This window comes from Calliphora vicina, chromosome 1 (genome assembly GCF_958450345.1).
Source record: "Calliphora vicina chromosome 1, idCalVici1.1, whole genome shotgun sequence".
NCBI lineage: Eukaryota > Metazoa > Arthropoda > Insecta > Diptera > Calliphoridae > Calliphora > Calliphora vicina.
The window spans coordinates 63,364,704-63,388,591 of NC_088780.1; the positions used below are offsets into that span (position 1 = coordinate 63,364,704).

Sequence of the window (23,888 nt, forward strand, 5' to 3'; positions counted from 1 at the left end):
TTCGTAGGTATAGGGAAATCCTTTATCGCACGAATACCTCTATCATCCGCTCCAATTCCCTGACCATTAATCTTATAACCTAAATAAGTTACACTAGTCCGCAGGAACTCGCACTTATCCAATCTCTACTCCAATTTGTTATTCACCAAACGATCGAAAACCTCCCTCAAAATCTGAAAATGTTCATCAATACCAACTGTTGCTGTCATTATGTCATCCAAATATATAATTAATTTCCCATCCCTTACCATATCCGCAAAAATCCTATTTACAAACCTTTGAAATACTGAAGGGGCATTCTTAAGGCCAAATGGCATCCTCAAAAATTCATATTGACCCAATGGGGTCACGAAAGATGTATATTTCACCGAACCATCCTCAACGTATACATGAAAAAATCCATTTCTCAAGTCCAATTTAGTAAAATAACGTTTACCTGCAAGTCTATCTAATAAATCGTCAATCAACGGAATGGGGTAACTATCCTTCGAGGTCATCTTATTCAATACTCGATAGCCCACGCACATTCTAAGATCACCTGTCTTCTTCTTGACCAAAACTATTGGCGACACAAATTCTGATTCGCTTAGCCTAATGTATCCTTTCTCCAAGTATTCATCCAAAATCACCTGAAGCCGTTGTCTTTCATCATACGACAATCTACGTGGAGTACAACTAAAAGGTTTTGCGTTATCAAGAATCAATTTAATCTCGCTCTTCACTCCGGGTTCGGCAGGTCGTTCAGGACGTACATAATAACGATCAAACATGTCATTCAATCGTTTCCTATTCACATAGTCTATATCCTCCCCAATGGTCAACTGGGTTTCGCTACCAGCACAATCAATTGACATTTTCATTCCCACCATATCATCACTTGCTAAACTATCATTATCCATCACCGCCCTTTCCCCCGGTACCAGCACTAAATTCGCCTTTTCCAAAAAATCCCTTCCCAAAACACAATCATAAGACGCTGACTCATCTGCAACAATTAATATTTCCAATTCAATAACTTTATTATTAAAAAAAATATAAAACAAAAATTTTCCATGAACATTCAATTTACTAAAAATAATTCCATAAAAAAATGAGTCAACGTTTCCCATTCCATCGAAATTTACTTTTCCTGCAACCTTAGATCTTCTAATAAAACTCATTGGGCTTCCTGAATCTAATAGGCATTCTAAATAAAAGAAATTTTCATATTTACCATTAGTACTAAACTTAAGATACTTAAAAAATCCATTGTTGTTCACCTTTTGCACGGGCTTCTTCTCTGCAATACGATGCTCCAAACTTCCGCAATCGGGCAGCAATCGGCAACAAAGTGTCCGAAAGAATTGCAGTTAAAACATCTTTTTCTGGATTCACTCTTTGTCTTTGATGGAACTGGTTCCTTGAGCTGGATTTTGGAAAATGCCTGCAACAGCTGAGCTTTATTTTTGTAGCACTGTAGATTCGCATGAACTTTTAAATTTTCATCGGGTATGCCTTCGATTATGTAATCAATAAGTTCCTGTTCATCCATTCCGATCTTATTAGCCAAAACTATTTTCTCGTTGTAGTAATCGATAAAATTTACATTGTACTGCCATGTGCAAGCCTCAAAGTTTCGACGCATTACTAATTTATTTCCCTTTGAGCTGAACATATCAACCATTTCCTCGAAAAGATCTTCAAGTTTTTCATAAATGTAATTTGATTTGGAATGCAGCCACACTTGCGCTTAACTTTCACCATTAACAACGCCTTTAAAATGCTCTCATCAATAACGTACATTTTCGCAATATTATTAAACTGTAAAATCCACACTTCAGGACAAGTTGCACCATCATAGTATGGTAATAACTCTTTTAACAAATTAAATGAAACACTATTGTTGCCATTGCCAATTTCATTATTATTATTTGTTGTATTGTCCACTGTACTGCCATTCGCCTTATTATTTATGACGTCACACATTTCATTTGCTAAACGTTCTGATTTCTTTCAAACTCCTCTTTTTTTCTATAAAACTCATTTTCTTTCATCAAAAGCTCTTTTTCTCTTTTTAAGAGATCTAATTCTCTTTTCATTTGCATCATGTCGTTTTCAACCGTTGCAACGCGTTGGCATATTTTTTTCGTTTTCAAAATTCATTTGTAGACTCGGATTCTCCATTATAGTTTCACTCATTTGACTATTAACATTCATTCGAACATTGCCACTCATTTGTACTGTCTCACTCATTTGAACATTGTCCATCATTTGTACTGTCTTACTCATTTGTTCATTTAAGTTCATTTGCTCATTTTCAATGTCACTTTCAACACACTCATTTGTATCAGCCGAAGTGCTGTTTTTATCAATTGGACACTCTCCTCTATCCTCACATGAAACTTCATTTAATCTTAAAACAAGTGCATTTTTTGTGCCTGTTGCGGTAAATTAAGTTTCTGAAGCCAACCACGCAGCTGCGCTGCAGTGTATTTATTCGGATTAATATCCATTGTCAAAATCACTCAAAATGTTCTCTCTTTAATATAAAGTCAATTTATTTTTTTCTATTTTATTTTTTTATGGCTGTGTTTTTTGCTTTTGTTTTTGCTCTATCTCTTTCTTCTTGTGGACAAAAACTACACTAGAAATTAAATTTAACGTTCAGTTTTTTTATTTTCTTGCATTTGCTCTTGTTTCTTTTTTTTACTCAACGATTCGTCTCACTTTTTTTTTCATAATTTCTGGAACACTCCGATAGTTTTCTTTTCACATTCTTTAACACTTTTTAGGAGAATAGAAAAAAATATTTTAAATTTTAAACGTTTGTTCGTACGAATGTATCCACTTTTCTTTTTATCACCGATGTAAAATTTTAAATATTATATTTTAATTATATTCAAATGCGAATTTAAATGTTTTTGAGTAATCCCACTTCTGATTGCTTGTAGTAAAAGACACACACAACTTATCGGTTTAACGTTACACTTTATTCTGATCTTCTTCTTAAAAACTAAGTAACAATCAGTTTCATAACTTAAAGCTAGACAATGAAAATGAAAAGGATAGGTATATGTTCATAAAAAGCTTAAATCTACTTTATATAAATGAGCAGGACAATTATTTAGATTAGTGAAATATTATAGGTACACTCTGAAAAATAGAAATACACATGGAGAAATATACAATACTATTTACATAAATATGATACCACACAAATATACTACTACAAGTTGTATTATGCTTCTCAAACAGCAGTGCTCCTCAAACTTTAACATACCTGTGGGTATTATTTTAACATTGCTGTGGAACATATAACATTGAATAAAAGCTTTGAGTTTAGCATTGTTTGTAAGTATTGCAGCACTAAATGATTAACATCGAAAGCTCTAGACATAGAGAATTATACATAGAGACGAGACACTTCGATTTGTCAAACAAAAATACAACAAATCATATGTTTGATACAACAACAAAATACATTGACTAGCATGTACATATTTTGTTGTTGCAAGAGTTAGGTGTTTGACAACAGACTTAGGTTTTTGACAATTACGCCTCGTCTCTATGTTACCCTATGGCTCTAGAATTCGAATATTCTAGTTTGAAGATCATTGTAGAAATAGAGATTTATAGATGGTAATGCAGCGCATATAAATTGGCCGTGAGAACACTAAACGAATGAGTCTAATTTGAAGCATCGTTAAGTAAAGATTCGCCTTGGACATCAACTTGATTATCAGTGTATACTTGTAAAGTGTGTATTTCTGCGAATTTATAAACGTGTATAAAAACACTGAGTGACTATTTAAATTGTTGTTGTACATTTTAAATAAATAAAGAGTTGTTACAAATTTTAAACTACTGAACTGCTTTTATTTACAATCAAAAGTATCCGGTTTATTTAAAGGAAATAAACCCCCGTTTTTAAAAGGTAAAAACGTAACAATCAGGCCTGTCACACATTTCGTTCGGAATGGTTTCAATTCCGTGGTTTTTATCCGATTGATTTCGTTTTAGGGTCTTCAGATTCCGTGTAATTTGTTAATTCAAATAATATTTAATAATTCTGTATTTCAGATTTTAATTCGACAGCGTTATTTACATTAAAACAAAAGTGAAGTTTTTGGTACAGAAATTGATTAAAATTTAAAGAAATTTCTGTTCTAATTCTATAGATTTTAAGATACTATATTGGCAATATTATGATCGTAAATATTTGTAGGGTTGTGCTGTGACATTTTAGGAGACTTGGAGCTGATGGAGTGTCGTATTGTATAAAGACATCTGGTGGATGCATCATTTTATATATTCGCGTGGAAGAGAATTTGCGGACAGTGTGTGGGCATTGTTTTGGAATAGGAGGTTGCTTCTTTGTAAATGTTTTTTTTTCTTTGAGACTTGTACTTAACATAGTTATTGTTAAGATTGCTTATAATATTAGTGTTTGAGTATTGGCTAGTTGTTTGGATATTTACTACCTTGATGACTTGAATTTCCCTTGCTGGACTGTTCTATCTATTTTTTTTCGCATGACATTGACTAATGTACACTTTTTGACCCTTTCATTAACACCTATGTATACTATCTTGTTCTCGTTATTCTCATACATACATATGGCTGCACTGCTGTTTATGCACCTTGGGTGATTGTATCTGTTATATGCTTATCTGGATTATTGTTTTTGTAACACTGGTGGAAGATGTTTTTTATTTTTATCATGTTACATGTGCTGATGTCATCTATCAAAACACTATAAATAGTTGATTATTGTTTGGAGTTGAGTGGAGTTTTGTTTAATTCGTACAATTTGTGTTAAGCATTATTTATATTTTTATTAATTAAATTTTTTGTAAACAATTTTTATTAAGTAGAAATTTATAACCGATTATGGCCAATAAGCTAGGTTGTTGAAAAAATAATAAATAACTAAATAAATAAAATATAAATTCCACTTAGAAAACTGAAAGTGGTTTCATTCCGATAGAAATTTTCGTTTTACTTTTTGTGAAGAAGCATATTACGGAATTTTATTCCACTTTCGATCGGAATTGAATTCTGTGACAGGCCTGTATATATTTGTAGGAGTCGTCAGGATATATGGATGTTCTCATAGATAATAAGGCTGGGTTTACACCATGATTTTTACAACGTCGTTTTTTCTTAATTCCCTTTAGAAGTTGCTTCCAAAATCATGTTGCGTTTATGCGATGAATTTTGGTTGCATGTCTTTTTTTGCAGCCAGGGTTGATTTTTGTTGTTTAATCGGTTAATCTTCTTTATTAAACTTCACAATCAGGAAAAGAATAAAACGGAACAAGAAGAAAATAAATTAGTATAAAGAGAAATCTGAAAAAGATACGAAAAACACAAATTGAGTCTATTTGTTTACCCCCCAATCTTCTCTACACCGCTCGCCATCAAACAAAAAGATACTTTGCAAAAGCAATGTTGTAAAAATCATCATGTAAACGCAGTGTAAGAATACTTGTAATCAAGATGTATTAGAGTCGTAATTCAGCTCTGGGTGGACAAAGAGCTCGCGCGTCATTATCGCTTAAGGGCAATCAGGCCGTCCCTTTTTCGCTGCCTTCGAGAGTTTTGCGGCTCACTCTCGCATTGGATAATGTTTGGCGTCGTCTAACTGTACCGCGTTACAGTTTCTCGAAGTTTGCATTGTCCACATGCAATCGTTTTTGGTTTTCATAACCTAACTTTTTAATAAATGATTTAAAGTTCCAGCTTCCTATATGAAGATATAGGTCGACTGGGAACTAAAATCAACGTGGGATAACCTGGCAATTTGAGAGTAGAGTTGGGTTGTTCATGAACGAACTAGTTCAATTGAATAATTCAGTCATATGAACAATGTGAAGTTGTTCAATCATCTTGTTCTTTATTGTTCTTTTTATTCCTTTTGGACATCTGTCATTACTGTATATGTTTGAAACTTATATTTTGAAAATGTTTATAAATGAATTTTATATAATTCCTTATTCTTTTTTATTAAAATCAAATTCTTTTTCCAAAAGCAGAAGTGACCTTTCGTTTTGTTCACAGCAAAAATATTAAGAGAGTTCAGTCAGTAGTTCAGTCAAAGTGAAGTGAACAACTGAACAAAAAGAACGAACTTGTTCATTTATTTGTAAAAAATAAATGAAAAAGAACGATTATGTCCAACTCTATTTGATAGTTTTCAACTCCGCCAACCAAATTTAAATTTCAAAAAAAAAAAAAAAAGATGTATTAACAAGGTGGCAGCCAAGGCGAATTCATACAAGGTGGTGTCAGTTCTACAAAAACAACAATTGGTCTTAACAAATGTCAAAAAACCAAGATGAAAAATTTAACAAATAAGTATTTAAACTTAATATAGTGTAGATAATTGAATACTGAGGGCTTTACTTATTTACGTAAACAATAAATATTTTGTTAATAAGCTTAGAATATGTAGATATTTAAATATAAAAACAAGCTTTGACAGTAGTTAGAACCAAAAAGCGAAAAAAAATTATCAGCTGTTTGACTGACTCCACCTTGTATAAATTCGCCTTGGTGGCAGCGTAACTACAACAATTACAACCATACAAGAACAATAATCATTTTTGTTTGTGCAAAACCGTGTAAAGTGTCAAAAACAAATTCACAAAAACGCACTTTTATAAATGAAATTGTTTTTTTAACACTTTTAAATATTTTATACACATAAAGCGGTGACAAATACTCACTTTTTTAAATATAAAATAATCTTTTTAATCTTATAACAAATTTAAACATTTTTGTAAACAAGCTTTTGACGAGTAGAGCAAAAAATAGTCAGCTGGCGTTACGCCACCTGGTTAAATATGCCTTGCTTGTAATCAGCGTTGCCGCTTAATATTGAAACGAATCCATATAGTATTTCTCAAATATTATAAATTTGGTAGGTTTTGGTAGTTTTTAATTAGAAATTTGGTAGGAAAAATATTTTATGAGTGGTAAGTCCCCTTTTACAATGCAGAAATTGAAAGGCAGACATTTTTCTCACTCTTTTGAACTAACCTAATCCTGTGTAAAACACACTCTACCAAGATGTATTAACAAGGTGGCAGCGTAACTACAACAATTACAACAATACAAGAACAATAATCATTTTTGTTTGTGCAAAACCGTGTAAAGTGTCAAAAAAAAATTCACAAAAACGCACTTTTATAAATTAAATTGTTTTTTTTTAACACATTTAAATATTTTATACACATAAAGCGGTGACAAATACTCACTTTTTTAAATATAAAATAATCTTTTTAATCTTATAACAAATTTAAAAATTTTTGTAAACAAGCTTTTGACATTTCACAAGGCAAAACACGAGTAGAGCAAAAAATAGTCAGCTGGCGTTAAGCTGCCACCTGGTTAAATATGCCTTGCACTCTACCTCTTTAACCCCTTGCCCACAAACTTCGTCTGTCTGCCTTTCAATTTCTGCATTGTAAAAGGGGACTAACGCTGCTTGTAATATAATTTGTTATTGGCCAAATGGCTACATATATCACAAATTAATAAATAAAATAACAGATTCGGTACAGATAAATTCTGCACTCTTGTTATAATTTTTTTTTTACATATTTCTGTTTAATGTATCTTTTTAACAGAACTAAATTGTTATATTTCCCTGTGTGTAACATTATATAAGTAAGCCAATTGACAGTTGCGAACATAAATATTTCCAACTTATGTTATGTGGAGATGGTGTTAGCTTTAGGTATCTCTTTATTAAAAAATGTATAATGTTCTCCCTGTTAACTGGTCATCAGTAGACGGTGATACATTCAAGCACATGCTTGCCTAAAAACCTAATAGTTGTAAATTTTTGTATTAAATTATAACTGAAGCGAGTTTTCATTTATAAATTGATTTTAGTTCAGTTTTTGAGAAAGAAAAATATTTCTGGAAATATTACGACATAAAATATAAGTGGTCGTTTTAATTGTATTAAGAAAACAAAAATTTTTCGCGATTGGTCTATCAATTAGTAGTAAATATTTTTACAACTGTGTCTAAAAAGCAGAACATTGACTACGAATCTCTCGTGTTTTCTTCATACATTTCCTGGTGTTATACTCCGAACAACATATTTTTCTTAAATGAAAATTTTGGAAAAAAGTTGAATGTAAATCAATGATATTGCTTTCAGTTTTCAATTAATTAATATATAAAAGATGGCATCAATGCAGTTTGTTTTGCAACCATTACCAGGAACGGATGAGCAATTCATTGACAGGTGAGAATTATGCATTTTCCATGTTTATATTTTAATGGACGCAATCATCATATTCTTGGAAAAGATCAAAATGTCTTCATCATATAGTTTATATTCTGCATTCATTTTGGTAAAAGTGAAAAATGTATTAAACTATGTGCAATTTATGTATTACATATGTATATAAGGATATGTATGTATATTGTGCACGAATATTGTTAGTTTATTCTTCATTGCTTTGGTAGACTGTGAGTATATATAAATGTATATACAAATGCATATACTATTTGTATGTGCAAATGCTACTTACTATTTTTTATATACTGCTGCTGGCTTTAATCTTGTATAAAAATTCTTGCATTTCCTTTAAATTATAGAAAATTTTTAATTTTACTTTTAAATATGCATTATACCAACCTAAGCAGCAATACCTACATGAAATTTTTGTTTTATGTGCAACATTTGAATGAATCAATAATAAATTTTTCTATCGAATTTTACAGAATGTTCTTAAATGCATAACTATTAAATTTAATTTTTAAATTAAAAATTAAGTATAAAACTTAAAAATAAAGTTTTTTTTTTCCAATATGACGTGTTCTTTATAACACATACAATTTGGATGAAAGGATCATGTAGCATATATGTATAAATTTATTAATTAATTATTGGTATTTAAGCAAAGTACATATGTATGGGGTTTTTTTTTACAAGATTATGGCCAATCAGTGATATTTAATGGTTATGAGTAAAAACATAAATATTTATTTTATTTTGGAATGCCGGCTATTGAAATACAAAATTGTAAACTATGAATGCCGCTATTCTCCTGAGTAATACCTCTTATCCGGTTCTGTCAACAGAATAGTAGTAAGCAAATTCACATATTTGTTTGCTACCATCCGAATTTAATCGAAATCACATCATTAACTCATTTAACTTTTGAATAAACAAACTTGTTTGTCAGTTATTTTTTTTTAAAGTGTCGTATTTGAAATCGCTTGATTTACAGATCTGGGGGATAAACTAATGTTTGACTAGAGTATTCCAAAAAAATATCATTTTCTAAAAAAACTGGTTTCGAATACGATTTTAGATAATCAACGTGTCTCTGATCAATTCTATTGCCCAGCTTTTTCCCATCACGCTTTTATTTTTATTAGTTTGGATTTCTCTATTAAGCCTATTGATGAATTCATAAAATTGAGAGACCTCAGATCCATTGACCATCTTCAACTGGAAAGTATGGTTCATGAAACTGACTTCAAATATTTACACCACAAATAACACAAATTCACAACTAAACTTAATAAGTACAATCATTTCTAAGAAATTGTTTTGAAAACTGTGTCCCTTTAGTTAAAAAACGTATTAATAACGCTGGTAGAATAAATGATTTAAGAAGAGATAAGTATGTTATGGATGCCATACAATTACGAAATATGGCAAACAGAGCATACGTCGAGAACATATGTGATATTACTTGGAAAAAATATTGTTATTTACGAAACAAAGTGAAAACTACTATTAGGAGACGAAGAAGAGAATTTGATGAGGCCAGATTTAAAGACATTGACTCAAGGAAACTCTGGAGTCTGTTAAAGGAGGATGGGATTGTTGAAAGTAAATTGAGCCCTGTAGCATGTGAACCTAACGATCGAAATAACTTTTTTATATCAGCTCAAAACCAATCTCTTTCTTCTTACCCTACTTTTTCATGCAACAGCACTAATGTCAACAAATTCACTTTTTCTTATATTAATTACAGTGATTTACACAAATTTATATTCTCCATTAAGTCAAACTCCATTGGAGTTGACGGAATACATTTAAACTTTGTGAAAATTGTGTATCACTTTTTGAGCCTCATTTACTTCATTTTTTCAACACCAACATGCAATTTTCCTTCATTATGGAAAACTGCAAGAACAGTACCGGTTTGTAAAAACAATTCAACAAAAGAGGATGTTGAAAACTATCGCCCTATTTCAATTTTACCATGCTTATCCAAAGCCTTAGAGAATATACTAAGAGATCAAATAACGAACTATTTACATGAGAAAAACTTTATAAGTGGATGCCACTCTGGATTTAGACGAGGCTTTAGCACAACTACTCTCCTAACATCATTAACAGATAATATTAGACTTGGTTTTAATAATCGTGAATGTTCTGTATTAGTATCATTGGATCTCTCTAAAGCCTTTGATACTATTGATCACATTCTTTTGCAGAAATTACATACACTATTTTTGTTTTTGTGTGTGAAGATAAATTTAAATTTATTCAGCACAGACATAAACCACATATTTTAGCTCAGCCCATTTTGCAGTTAACAGAGCACTGTTAATCACTTAACAGTCTAATACTTGAATTATAATAAACAAATTTATATCTACAATATCTGAAATAATTTCAGAATAAGAAAAAAAAATGGAAAAAATTAAAAAAAACTATACATCTGAATTTAATTTCATTTTCATTTCATTTATTTATTTTTATTTAATCGAGCCAAAATGGGCCATATATGATTAATATAGTATAAATTGCAATATTCATGTAAATACAAATAAATTAAAAATATAATACTATTTTGTAACTATGTATATAATAAATCTATTGTGGAAAAAGTAGCTCATTGCTTAAAATTATCCAAAAATTTTCGTTTAATGACTGAAATAGTAAAACTGAAATTTCTCAATTCAATTGGAAGTGAGTTCCATAATCTGCACGTCCTTATTAAAAATAATCTCTCAAATGTCGAATTAGATATCCTGGGCAGCATTAAACAAGGATTCCGAGTAGAATGAGATTGATAGAATTAATAGATGGATATTTGAACCCATCGTAATATCAGGATTCCAATAAATTTAAGTTTTTTGAAAAAATAAATCTGGAGAGGATTTTTGGCCATTATGGAAATTAGGAAAAGGGCTAGGATATGACACTATATAGAAATGGTAGTCATAGGGTCACTGAATGGAACTGTGGTAGTGGGATATCTGAAATAATTTTGGGATTCCAATAAATTTAATTTTTTTGAAAAAATATATTTGGAGAGGATTTTTGGCCATTATGGAAATTAGGAAAAGGGCTCAGATATGACACTATATAGAAATGGTAGTCCTAGGGTCACTGAATGGAACTGTGGTAGTGGGATATCTGAAATAATTTTTGGATTCCAATAAATTTGAGTTTTGTGAAAAAATAAATCTGGAGAGGATTTTTGGCCTTTATGGAAATTAGGAAAAGGGCTCGGATATGACACTATTTAGAAATGGTAGTCCTAGGGTCACTGAATGGAACTGTGGTAGTGGGATATCTGAAATAATTTTGGGATTCCAATAATTCGCCAGGCCATTAACGTATCTCAGGCCACTAGAACAAGATATGTAGGAACAAAATTAACATATTTTGATAAATATTAAAATAAAAGCTCATTTTTACTTAAAATATGTCCATATATACTTGTATATGAGTTTTTGTCTTCGTAGGATACCGTTAACCTATTCTTAGGTATGATCAAAAAAATAAAATTTTTTTAACGGCAGTTTCAAAACTCCATTTTCAAATTTTTAAAAATTTTGTTAAACAAATTTCAGAATTTTTTGATCATCTCATTGGGATTTATTAAGAGTATAATAGGGAATAAAAATGTGAAAAAATTATGAAAATATCTCTTATAGTTTTTCCGTACCTGCGATTTAAATTTTGAAATTTTCGAGAAAAACCAATTATTTGGCAATTTTTAGGCCAATGAGCTCTATTTCCTTACTCTTATGAATTTTAAGCAAAATTTATACAGAATATTATAGTCCAGATAATTCTAAATATACTCTGAAACTTTTACTAAAATCGGAAAACGTTAACCCTTAAATCGTGAAGGTCAAAGGTAAAATTTTTCAATATTTGGAATTTTTCATAGAGAGATAGCGAAATGTTCGAAATTTTGTATATTTTTTGGCCGATTTTGATGAAATTTAACAAAAATATAACACAAAGCCTAGTATTTACAAAAACAGCAGAAAAATTAAAATTAACCCTATATAGCTCTTGGTGTTAAAATGACCCCAAACTTCTAAAACCATAAAAAAATTATGATTTTAAAAGTTTGGTGTCATTTTAACCCCAAGTGCCATTAAGCGTTAATTTCCATTCTTGTGCTGTTACTATAAACCCCAGAGATTATGTTATAGTTTTGTTAAATTTCATCAAAATCGGCCCAAAAATATACAAAATTTCGAACATTTCGCTATCTCTCAATGAAAAATTCCAAATATTGAAAAATTTTACCTTTGACCTTCACGATTTAAGGGTTAACGTTTTCCGATTTTAGTAAAAGTTTCAGAGTATATTTAAAATTATATCGACTATAATATTCTGTATAAGTTTTGCTTAAAATTCATAAGAGTAAGGAAATAGAGCTCATTGGCCTAAAAATTGCCAAATAATTGGTTTTTCTCGAAAATTTCAAAATTTAAATCGCAGGTACGGAAAAACTATAAGAGATATTTTCATAATTTTTTCACATTTTTATTCCCTATTATACTCTTAATAAATCCCAATGAGATGATCAAAAAATTCTGAAATTTGTTTAACAAAATTTTTAAAAATTTGAAAATGGAGTTTTGAAGCTGCCGTTAAAAAATTTTTATTTTTTTGATCAAACCTAAGAATAGGTTAACGGTATCCTACGAAGACAAAAACTCATATACAAGTATATATGGACATATTTTAAGTAAAAATGAGCTTTTATTTTAATATTTATCAAAATATGTTAATTTTGTTCCTACATTTCTTGTTCTAGTGGCCTGAGACACGTTAAAGGCCTGGCGAATTTTTAATAACTTTAACATTTTTCGACCGATTTCTGTTTTTTATATCTCATTAGAACGACAATTACGTACACATTTCGATTCTTTTAAATTAAATTACAAAAGTAATTTTTTAATGGCAAAATTTTTACAAAAACTTAAAAAAATGCATTTTTTCCCCTTGTAAATGCATCTCAAAACTTCAGAGGGCTTGCGGCACGTCTTAACCCCAACCGATTTACCTAAAAATTTTTCAGGATGATTTTTTTACTAATGTTCACCAAACTGGAGGGTGAGAATGGCCAAAATCCAACTTTCGTTTATTAAGGGCCACCCTAATGTACATTAGAGTGGGTCAATTTGTATGGAGCCAAAAAAATTCAACAAGCGGTTATCAAAATCGTTATCTACGATGAATTCTAAGAATGTTTGCCGAAGAAACCATGGATCTAAAATCAAAACCGAGCTTCCCATTTTTAACGCGAAAATTTTCCTTTTGTATTTTATATTTTTGTTTAAATATACTAACATTTTTTTAAGCCTTTTAAGAAACTTGAATATGTTTGGGATTGTTCGAAAGGAAAGAATGGCAAAAAAGATGAATCTTTGCAAATGGAGGAGATGAGATTATCAATAAACTACACCCGAGGATGGTTACAAAATCTCATATTGTGGTTGTCCGAGAACCTAAAGCCGATATTTTGGGTCACAGGGGGGGAAATGAAAAATAAAAAAATGTCCAAATAAACTTGTAAGTTCTAAACCGATAATCCGATTTTAATAAAATTTCCCAAGACTATATATGAGGTTTTGCTACTCTTATGTTTTGAATTTGGACTTTCAACCCTAAGGTGGGCGGAGTCTCAAGAACCCAAATTGGGGTGTCTCGGGTATATTACAAATTAAAAATAATGCAAAACTTTTGTTCTCTAACCGATTTGAAATATTTGTATATATGTGGAATCTACTAGAAGAGAGCTACAAAAAATATTACCATAACATTATTTTATCTTTTATAGTTTACGAGGTATTCAGCATTGAAAATTAAAATTTTATGTTTTTTACTTACCTTGGTTTGTATTATTGCAAATTACGGATCCAAATCTCTCAATTTGGAGAAATCTAAGGCCATGGTTTTTAATAACTTTGATGACTGTGTGAATATTAAAATAAATGGGCATGATATTGAGATATCATTGAGACATTTCATGTCTAGGCTTTATATTAGACTAGCTAAAACCCGGTGTGCTTCGCTACCCGTATAGTAATGATTTACAATATATTTAGTGTATCTAAAATTTGAACCAAAAATATTTGTATTTAATGTTTAGTATATAATATTTTGTATTAATTATTTATTGTCCCAATGCCTTAGGATATACAATATTTTCTCCAACTGGTTAATAGACCTATAAGTCTTTGGGGTTTCCTAGTCGTGAACATGCAACTGAAAACAGTTCATGTGAAAAACATGTATTTTCTAGACTTAGTCCGTCAACTTGCAAAGACTGACCTTGGGCTTTATCAATTGACATTGCAAATGCTAAGCAAATATGAAACTGCAATCGATTAAAATCAATGGCATTTCCGAAGTTAAAATCGGAATACGTGCAGCAATACATCTGTCCCTTTATTCTTCCCAGTTATAAAAGTCGCCCCGATTAGATTGTTCATTAATTTCCTTACTGTATGTCGAGTGTCATTACAAATATTCAAAAAATCATACAAACAAACAAACACACATTGAGTTTTATATATACAGTGACGGGCATTACAATAGAATCACTATCAATATTTCATTTAAAACCAGGAGCAATCATAAGGATTGGTGTGGGCCAGAAAATATAAAAAAGTGCAAAATGTGTTGTGGACGGACGAAACGACCATTAATTTAATTGGTAGTGATGATAAGACATGGGTTAGACGTCAAAAAAATGGCAAAAACCTAAAACGTTTAAACATGGTTGGGGAAATATTATTATATGGGGATGCTTTTCTTGGTATTACGTTGGTCCAATTTATTGGATTAAAGAAAATATGGATAAGCAAATATTTTGGAGAATGTTATAATGCCACATGCAGAATGGAATATGCTCTTAAAATGGCTCTTCCAGCAAGATAATGACCCAAAGCACACGTCAGGTCTTGCCAAAAAATGTTTTTTATATAACAAAATTCATGTTATGGAATGGCCGTCTCAATAACCAGACTTAAATCCTATGGAAATTAGTAAAAGACAAACTCGGACCTGAAAAATTTAAAAACAAGGAAGAATTTTGGCAGAAAATTCAGGAAATATGGTATGCAATTTTATTTAGTCTTTTAGATTTGACATCGTTTTTAACATAAGAATGTGTTATTTTTTTATTTTATTTTTTTCTATTATTTGTTTACGTTATGAGCATTAATATATAATGAACAAATTTTAAATTTTGAAATGAAATTTTGTAGTTTTACCGCTTTAATCGAATTCATATGTAGTGATTCTATTGTATTGTCCGTCACTGTATACAGTGAATGTCACTTAAAATCGTACACCATCGTAGTCAAATTTTATTCATTAGTTTTAGAAAGTTGATGTTTTGGAAATATTTTAAAATGCTATTTTTATATTGTGTGTGCTATTACCTATCAGAAAATTGGGTATAATTTGAATTGCCCTTATCCACAAATAAAAAAATTGGGTAAGACTGTCAGTGCCCAGAATATCAACGCTTCGTTTAAAATCGTAAAGGCACTAAAAAATAGCAAATGATACCCTACAAAAAGTATTAGGATTATTTAATATTAACATTTTTTTTAATTTTTAAAGTTTTAATTATAATTTAATATAATTGTACGAATTTAAGTGAAATATGAATTTTGTGATGTTCTTTAATTTTCATCAATATTTTTTTAACGAATTGAGGTTTTGTTAACTTTTTTGTTGAAATACATATTTTTTGTTCCAATTAATAAAATGACTTTTATTTTTTATATAATCACCTATTATTGCCTGTATAATTTCATAATATTTAAAAAAAATATGTTGTACGATTTTGAGTGACACTCACTGTATAAGGGTTTCAAATGTATACATACAAATTTTAACATTTTTTGGTAGTCCGCGCATTTCTGTACTAAATATTAATATTGATAGCTGCTATAGCTTTTGCTATATATATTTTTTCATCACATCTACGGAAGGTGCCACGCCCACTATTGCTATTTTGACCATTTTTGGCCTAAATAAGTAGTTCATACAAAATTTGAACGCTTTACATACTACAATTATATAGATGGATATCAATTTTAGTATTTAGATTGTTTGGGAGGTGCCACGCCCACTATTTTAGTCCGCCCATTCTTGTCCTAAATATTAATATTGATGGTAGAATAACAGTACAAAATGTATTCTATGTATATCTTATTGTATCCCATATATTAGATTTTTTTAAAATAATCATCATATGGGAAGTGCCACGCCCACTGTGGCTACTACTCCCATTTTGCCTCAAATATTTATACAAACGGTGGAATTGCTCAAGCTAAATTTGAGGACTATAGTTATTAAAGTTTCCTAAATATTTGATTTTTAAAATTAACTTTGTATGGGAGGTACCACGCCCACTTAAAATTTCAAATCGGTTCAGCCGTTTAGCAGTCTATAGATCCCAAACTAATATTAATAAACATAAATACAAACACACATTCACTTTTATATATATAGATTTTATATATATAGATAAATATTTACATTTTGATAAACACATACAGCCCAATTATGAATAAAAATTCCGCGGGAGTTTTTTCCCTTTTCTCATTTTTCCTATTCAATTTCAATGAGAAAAAACTCCCGGGGAACAAACTCCCGCGGAATTTTTTATTCATAATTGGGCTGATACAGTTTTTTTTTCTAAAATTTATTTTACTTTAAAAAGATTATATAACATTGGTAGGTCATACTTATATCAATTGTTTAAGTTTTCCACAAACTCTAGTAACCCACAGATTACACTCTCAAGAATTACATGTGCCACATTTGAGAAATCGTTAGAAGTTAGAATTGGAAGAATTTGGAACAAACTCCCATTGCGGCTCAGGGTATTTAAATTTTCTCCGAATCGTTTTAAAAAAGTCCTTATTATACATATTGTTGAAAGTGCTGATGAATAACAAAAATGACCTAACATTACATTATTATTACACCATGTAACTGATTTTCTTATTTTCTTCCTTCACTTTTCTTTCCTTTTTTTTACTTTCATTTATTTTAAAAATTCTCTAATCTTCATTGAATATAATCATCAATTGTTAGTCTAAGCAATCATATGCACAGAAAAAAAAATTCATAATTGGAATGAATTTTGTAATAAATATTATTAATCGAACTTGACTTTTTTTTCCCAAACTTATTTCATTGTAAATAAGAACATGTTCATAAATATTATAAAATTTTACATTGCGGAAATTTTTGCTTTTTTTACTTAATTTTTTTAATAAATTGCATTATAATTGTATTATATAATGAATTAGTGCAAGAATATTTGCATAATAGCCATATATTGGCCAATATTTTAAGATAAAAATGAGAATATCTGAAACTTAAAAATTATCATTAAACATAATAAAACATTCATAAATATAAAGCCATTTCATCCTCTTAAATCAATTTAATCATTTTCGAGCTTTTTATATCATTTTGTAGCTGAAAATCATAAAAAAACTAAAAATTTTCCATGAAAAATTTCAAACATTTTTGAACAACATAAAAATAAAAATGAAATTGAAATTATATTTTTCAAGCCTTCTAGATTTTATTTCAAAACATAAAATATTAAAAAAATCATACTATTTAAGAAATTATTTATAAATGTTATGAATTGAAATCAATGAATTCGAATCATAATATTTATGTTGAAACTTTTTTCTGTGTACTAAATATTTACAAATGAGATCTTATCTTTATATAGATATTACAACAAATAATGAATTGACTAATAGTATTTACTATATTTTTTTTTACATTATGATCTTTTCTAAGGTAAAATGGGAAAAACCTTTATATGATTTTAAATGAATTCAAATATGAAGAAAATTCTATAGGTTTAAAGTGGTGCTATTAGTTTTAATAGCACCGTATAAACATATCATTTTCGATTTGGTGATTTGCATTTAACTTTATATATTTTCTACACATTCTCTTATCATGGGATAAGAAGAACTTTCAATTTTTTCATAAAAGTTGTTTTTAATTCTTTTTATAAAATCAATAATTCGTTCGTAACCGGTTTCTTCATGGATAAGGTATGTTGGGTATCTCCAGTGTTTGTTATATATAATTTTGAGACATTTGTTTTGAATAACTTGTAATCGATTCAAGTGACATTTAGCTGCAGTACTCCATACAGGACACGCATATGTTAATATGGGTCTTATAACACTTTTAAATAGAAGATTCTTATTTTTCATGTTCAGACATGAACGTTTATTTAGCAATGGCCATAGGGCTCTAAAAGCTTTAATTGCTTTTTTGCAGATTTCGTCGATATGCCGTTTGAATATAAGTTTTTTGTCCAACGTAACCCCCAAATATTTTACATCGTTTTGTATATTTTTTTTTTTTACATTTATTTATTTATTTTATTTATTTTCATTTATTTAGAATCAAGCCCTTAGGGCCAAATATGATTCATATTCCACTCAGAAAAAATTAATTACATAAAATTAAAAAATTTATACATAGTAAGAATAGAAATTAAATACTAAAATTTTTTTTAAAAAAATATAATAATCAATAAAAAAAAAAAAAATTGTAATATAAAGTATAATAATTATATACATTATACGATAACAGTATTAGGTAATATGCAAAGGGGAGAAAAATAAAAAAAAAATAGAAGCAAAGAAGCAAATTTACAAACTTTGTTCAAAATATTGTTTCAGTCTACGCTTAAATGTTTGATTCGAAAAAGAAAAAAATTTTAATTTTATGGGAAAGGATTCCACACCCGTAAGACTCTCACGTGAAGTGATCTTTCATAAATGGAAGAGGCTATACGGTGACACACTATCTGTGGGTTTCTACTAGATCGCGAAAATTGGAAACTATCTACAATATACCTCGGACAATTCATCATAATAGTTTTACGGAATAGTAACAGTATTCTTAATTTAATGAAATCTTCAAATGTAAACCCAATAAAATCCATAACATAGGGAGAGACATGAGTTCTAATTCTCAATCGGTAAATAAATCTGATAATACGATTAAATGTAAGTTGGATTCTCCTCAAGAATGTACTGTTGGTGCCTGAATATATCTCCAAGGCATACATCAATTGTGACATTATGAGAGCATTTGCAACATTCCTCCTAATACGAAATGGAAGGTACAGATCAAGTGAATATAATCTTCTGATGGTACCATTCACACGTGCGCAAACATAATCAATATGTTTCGAAAAATTCAGTCCTCGGTCTAAATAAACCCCCAAGCACTTCATTTCATCCACAAATTGTAAACCAACTCCATTCATAGATATATGGAAATCTTCAGCATCACATCCAAAACACATAGCTTTAGACTTATCAGTATTAATATTAAAACCATTATCCTCCATCCACCGAGAAATTAACCCTAAGTAAAAATTAACATTATTCTCCAAAACATCACGGTTATTCGATGCAAACAAAATCTGAATATCATCAGCATATATAAAAGATTCAAAAGAAGTAACATCAAAAATATTAACAAAGTCATTGATATAAATCATGAACAACAATGGACCAATTACCGAACCCTGGGGTACTCCACTCGAAAAAACATATTTATTTTAAACATTTAAAACATTATTTCCTATGTTTGTAAAAATGGCGGAGTCAGTAGGTTCTCCTTCCTAAAGTCATTGACTTTTGCGTTAATGAATTTATCCATTGAATGTTTGTAGCTTGAGGTAAGATTATTTGATTGGACAAATGTATTTGCTAAAATTTCAGCTATCTTCTTATCATCTGTTATTTTGGTATTTCTATAGTTGATATATGGAATTTGGTGTTTACCTTTTTCTCGCAGACTTCTACTAATTCTCCAAAAGGTTGTATATCCTGGTTTTAAATTAGATAGTAATTGACACCATTTATTATTGCGTTCTGCTTTGATGTTTTTGTCTATCATTTTAGTAAGAAGGTTTGCATATTGATTGTAAAATTGTTTCTCAACTGCATTTGAAGTTCTTTGACTTTTTCTTTTGTAGCTTCTTCTTAGTTTTATATATTTACAGATATTCTCAGGCAATTCAAAGTAGTTTCGTTGAGTAACTTTGGGAGTTGATGCACTTCTTGCTTCTAAAATAATGTTGGTTAATTTGTTAATTTCTTTATCAATTGTTTGTTTTGAAGTGTATTCATCTATATTGAATACTATATGATTGTCAACAAAATTCTTAAAAATGTTCCAGTTCGTTAATCTATGATCATAGTAACTGATATCAGCAATTGATGCCTTCGATCGTTTTATGGTGCAAATAATGGGACGATGATCTGAAGGAATTTCGTAACCCAATGTTCTTACTTCAATATTTAGTGCGGAATTACTAATTACCACATCGACCGTAGACGGTTGTCTATTACGTTGATGTGGGTATAATGTAGGACTATTTGGGTAGTATACGAAAAAGTTACAAGTATTTTGTATGTTGTTGAGTGTGACACCTGCTGTGTTACTTGTAGCACAATTCCAGGCAGAATGTTTAGCATTTTGGTCTCCTAAAACTATATATTCATTGGCGTAAGGTGTAAGTTTATGAATATCATTAGAGAAATTGTTGCTATAACGGGGCGAGTATGCAGAAGTTATTACAATCGGTCTATTATTTATTGTTATTTCTATAGATATATTTTCAATAGATCTAGTGTTAAATGTGAAGCAGTTTTTGTGTTTTATAGATTTATGAACAAGTAAAGCGACGCCTCCTCCTCTTTCATCTGACCTGTCGTTTCTGTAGAAAAAGTAATTTTTTAAGAAGGGTTTGATGCCTTCCTTTAAAAATGTTTCGTTTAATGTAGCAATTTTTATATTTTCTCTTTCGAGCAATATTTCCAATTGTTTTAATTTTGAAAAGTATGAAATTCCATTAACATTCAAATTAAGCATTTTAAATTCGTTTGAATTAGTGCAAGCCATGAGCATACTTTACCATAGACATAACAACTTTAATTTGTTGCACTTTTGATGTACATCTTTGTAAATCTTCCATAGCAGTTGTAAAGATATCAAAAAGTTCATCGACGCTAAACAGATCTGCATTATTTTTCAGCTGGTTTGCGTATGAAACTCTAGCATTCATTGAATTATTATTGTTGCGGCTTGTTGTATTGCCTAAGTTGGGAAATTCTACATCGTTGAATTGGACTGTATTTAGATTTGGCTGTACTCTGTTATTATTATTAGATTTTGTTGTTACTCTTGCCCTCGTCTCTAGATAAAGAGAACGTAGTGGACAATTAATGTCGTTTGCTGCATGATCTGTTCTCTCTTTTCCATGTTTTTTACAATTAAAACAAGTAAAAACAGCTGGTCGCTTTTCATTTGTATTAAATGGACAAACATTTGTATGATGGTTTTCTGCGCATATCATGCAAGCCGCACCTCTATGGCAATGCTCTCCACCATGTCCATACATTAGACAGTTCCAACATTGTGTTGGTCTATCATTTTTCTTCGATCTGTATTTTTTCCATGTAATAATTACGTTATTTAAATTGTACTTTATACACTGCATTATTATCCGAGCTAAATTTGGTAATAATTTCACTTACAACAGATGGTGACAAGTTGTAGCTCTCCAATTCGGTTTTGATATCGTCTGTTTTGATACGAGGTAAGCCATGCAAGAAGGTGGTATATAACCTATTATCTTTCGAATTATACGAATGGAACTCAATTTGATTTTCCTTTAGTGTTTGCATACAGCTATTATATACAGCCTGGTTTGGAGTGAATACTTTGGTACCAATGGAAGTACGCTTAAAAAAGCATTCCTTACCTAATAACTTTTGGATTTCGGAAAAAGATGCATTGACTTCCACTACAATAGGTGGTGGCTTACTTTCCTTTACTTCATTTATATTTGTTGCTGGAGCTACATCCATATCATTTTGACCCCTTAGGATACTAAACCTATTTCCCGACGAAGAAGGAATGATTGGATAAACAAGCCTTGGTTGATTAGTTGACTTTATCTTAGCATTGCGCTTTTTATTCCTAGATTTTGTGGCCCCTGGGGCCATTTTAGGTCTGTAATTTGTTTTTGTTTAAAAAAAGTTGTCTATCACGTGTGAGTTCAATAAGAACGTGTGTACACAGAAAAAAGTTTCAACATAAATATTATGATTCGAATTCATTGATTTCAATTCATAACATTTATAAATAATTTCTTAAATAGTATGATTTTTTTAATATTTTATGTTTTGAAATAAAATCTAGAAGGCTTGAAAAATATAATTTCAATTTCATTTTTATTTTTATGTTGTTCAAAAATGTTTGAAATTTTTCATGGAAAATTTTTAGTTTTTTTTATGATTTTCAGCTACAAAATGATATAAAAAGCGCGAAAATGATTAAATTGATTTAAGAGGATGAAATGCTTTTATATTTATGAATGTTTTATTATGTTTAATGATAATTTTTAAGTTTCAGATATTCTCCTTTTTATCTTAAAATATTGGCCAATATATGGCTATTATGCGAATATTCTTGCACTAATTCATTATATAATACAATTATAATGCAATTTATGAAAAAAATTAAGTAAAAAAAAGCAAAAATTTCCGTCATGTAAAATTTTATAATATTTATGAACATGTTCTTATTTTGAATGAAATAAGTTTGGGAAAAAAAGTCAAGTTCGATTAATAATATTTATTACAAAATTCATTCCAATTATGAATTTTTTTTTCTGTGTATAGGCAATTACAAAAACAATAGTGTAATCTTTATTTTTAATATGTATAAAAAAAAATTGCTATGCGTTTATGTTGTTGAGACTACCGTTCGTTATGAATATCAGATGTGAACTCTAAATTTTGTTAAAATTTAACAAAATGTCAATAAAAATAAATTAATAAAACAAATTATAAAACAGTGATGTTTAGTTTATCATAGAATATTCGTCATTCGGATACTTTAAATAATGATAAACTATATAAAAAAGTTTGTACATTAATACATTTTAGCTTAATATAAATTTACTAGAATCAGATATACATTTTTTTATCTAAAAATTAGTTGTTATCTTCAAAAATGTATTATTACTAAAAACAATTAATGAAAAAAAAGAAAATTAACGAATATTTTTTCCTAATTGAAAGCAACACTAACAACAAAAAAGGGGCATTCCCACGACAGCCGGTTCTACGCACCGGAATGACCCGAGTTCACTCGGCCAAGGGCTGTCAACTCAGCAAACACTGCTGCTACAACAACAACAAAAAAGGGGAAATAAATGAGAAGCATTGCCAGCTTAGACAAAAATCAGTACATTAGTTATTGAATACAATACTTTTATAAATGGTTTTTAAAGCTAAAGTGTTCGTTAACAAAATTGTGTTTTAAATCTACAATAAGGTTTTTTTTATGCATATAGCCGTTAATTTTTATATATAAGTCAGTTTCAGTAACATTGCAAAAACTAAAGTCATGATAATTATTAGTAAACTGTGTAAAATCGGGTTCATCATCAACCACATTCCACTGATTACCAATAAAATGTTCATTGATACAGTTGATATCAATATCTGAATGCATAAAGCTTTTTTCTTAAGTTTCATCAAAATCGGCCAGAAAATATATAACATTTCGCTATCTTTCCATGAGA

The 23,888-nt window shown here is 29.7% G+C and overlaps 1 protein-coding gene across 3 annotated transcripts in view; it reads left to right on the forward strand.

The window, feature by feature from the left end:
* Positions 1-7,983: 7,983 nt before the first annotated feature.
* The window catches only part of hyd (E3 ubiquitin-protein ligase hyd), a 57,299-nt gene continuing 41,394 nt past the window's right edge, over positions 7,984-23,888 (forward strand). Inside the window, exon 1 of one of the 3 annotated variants that reach the window (XM_065514905.1) lies at positions 7,984-8,239. In XM_065514905.1, the coding sequence (XP_065370977.1) occupies positions 8,178-8,239 (62 nt within the window). In that variant the 5' untranslated portion in view covers positions 7,984-8,177. The remainder of the gene's footprint in view (positions 8,240-23,888) is intronic. The other 2 variants (XM_065514908.1, XM_065514903.1) reach the window with 2 other exon arrangements.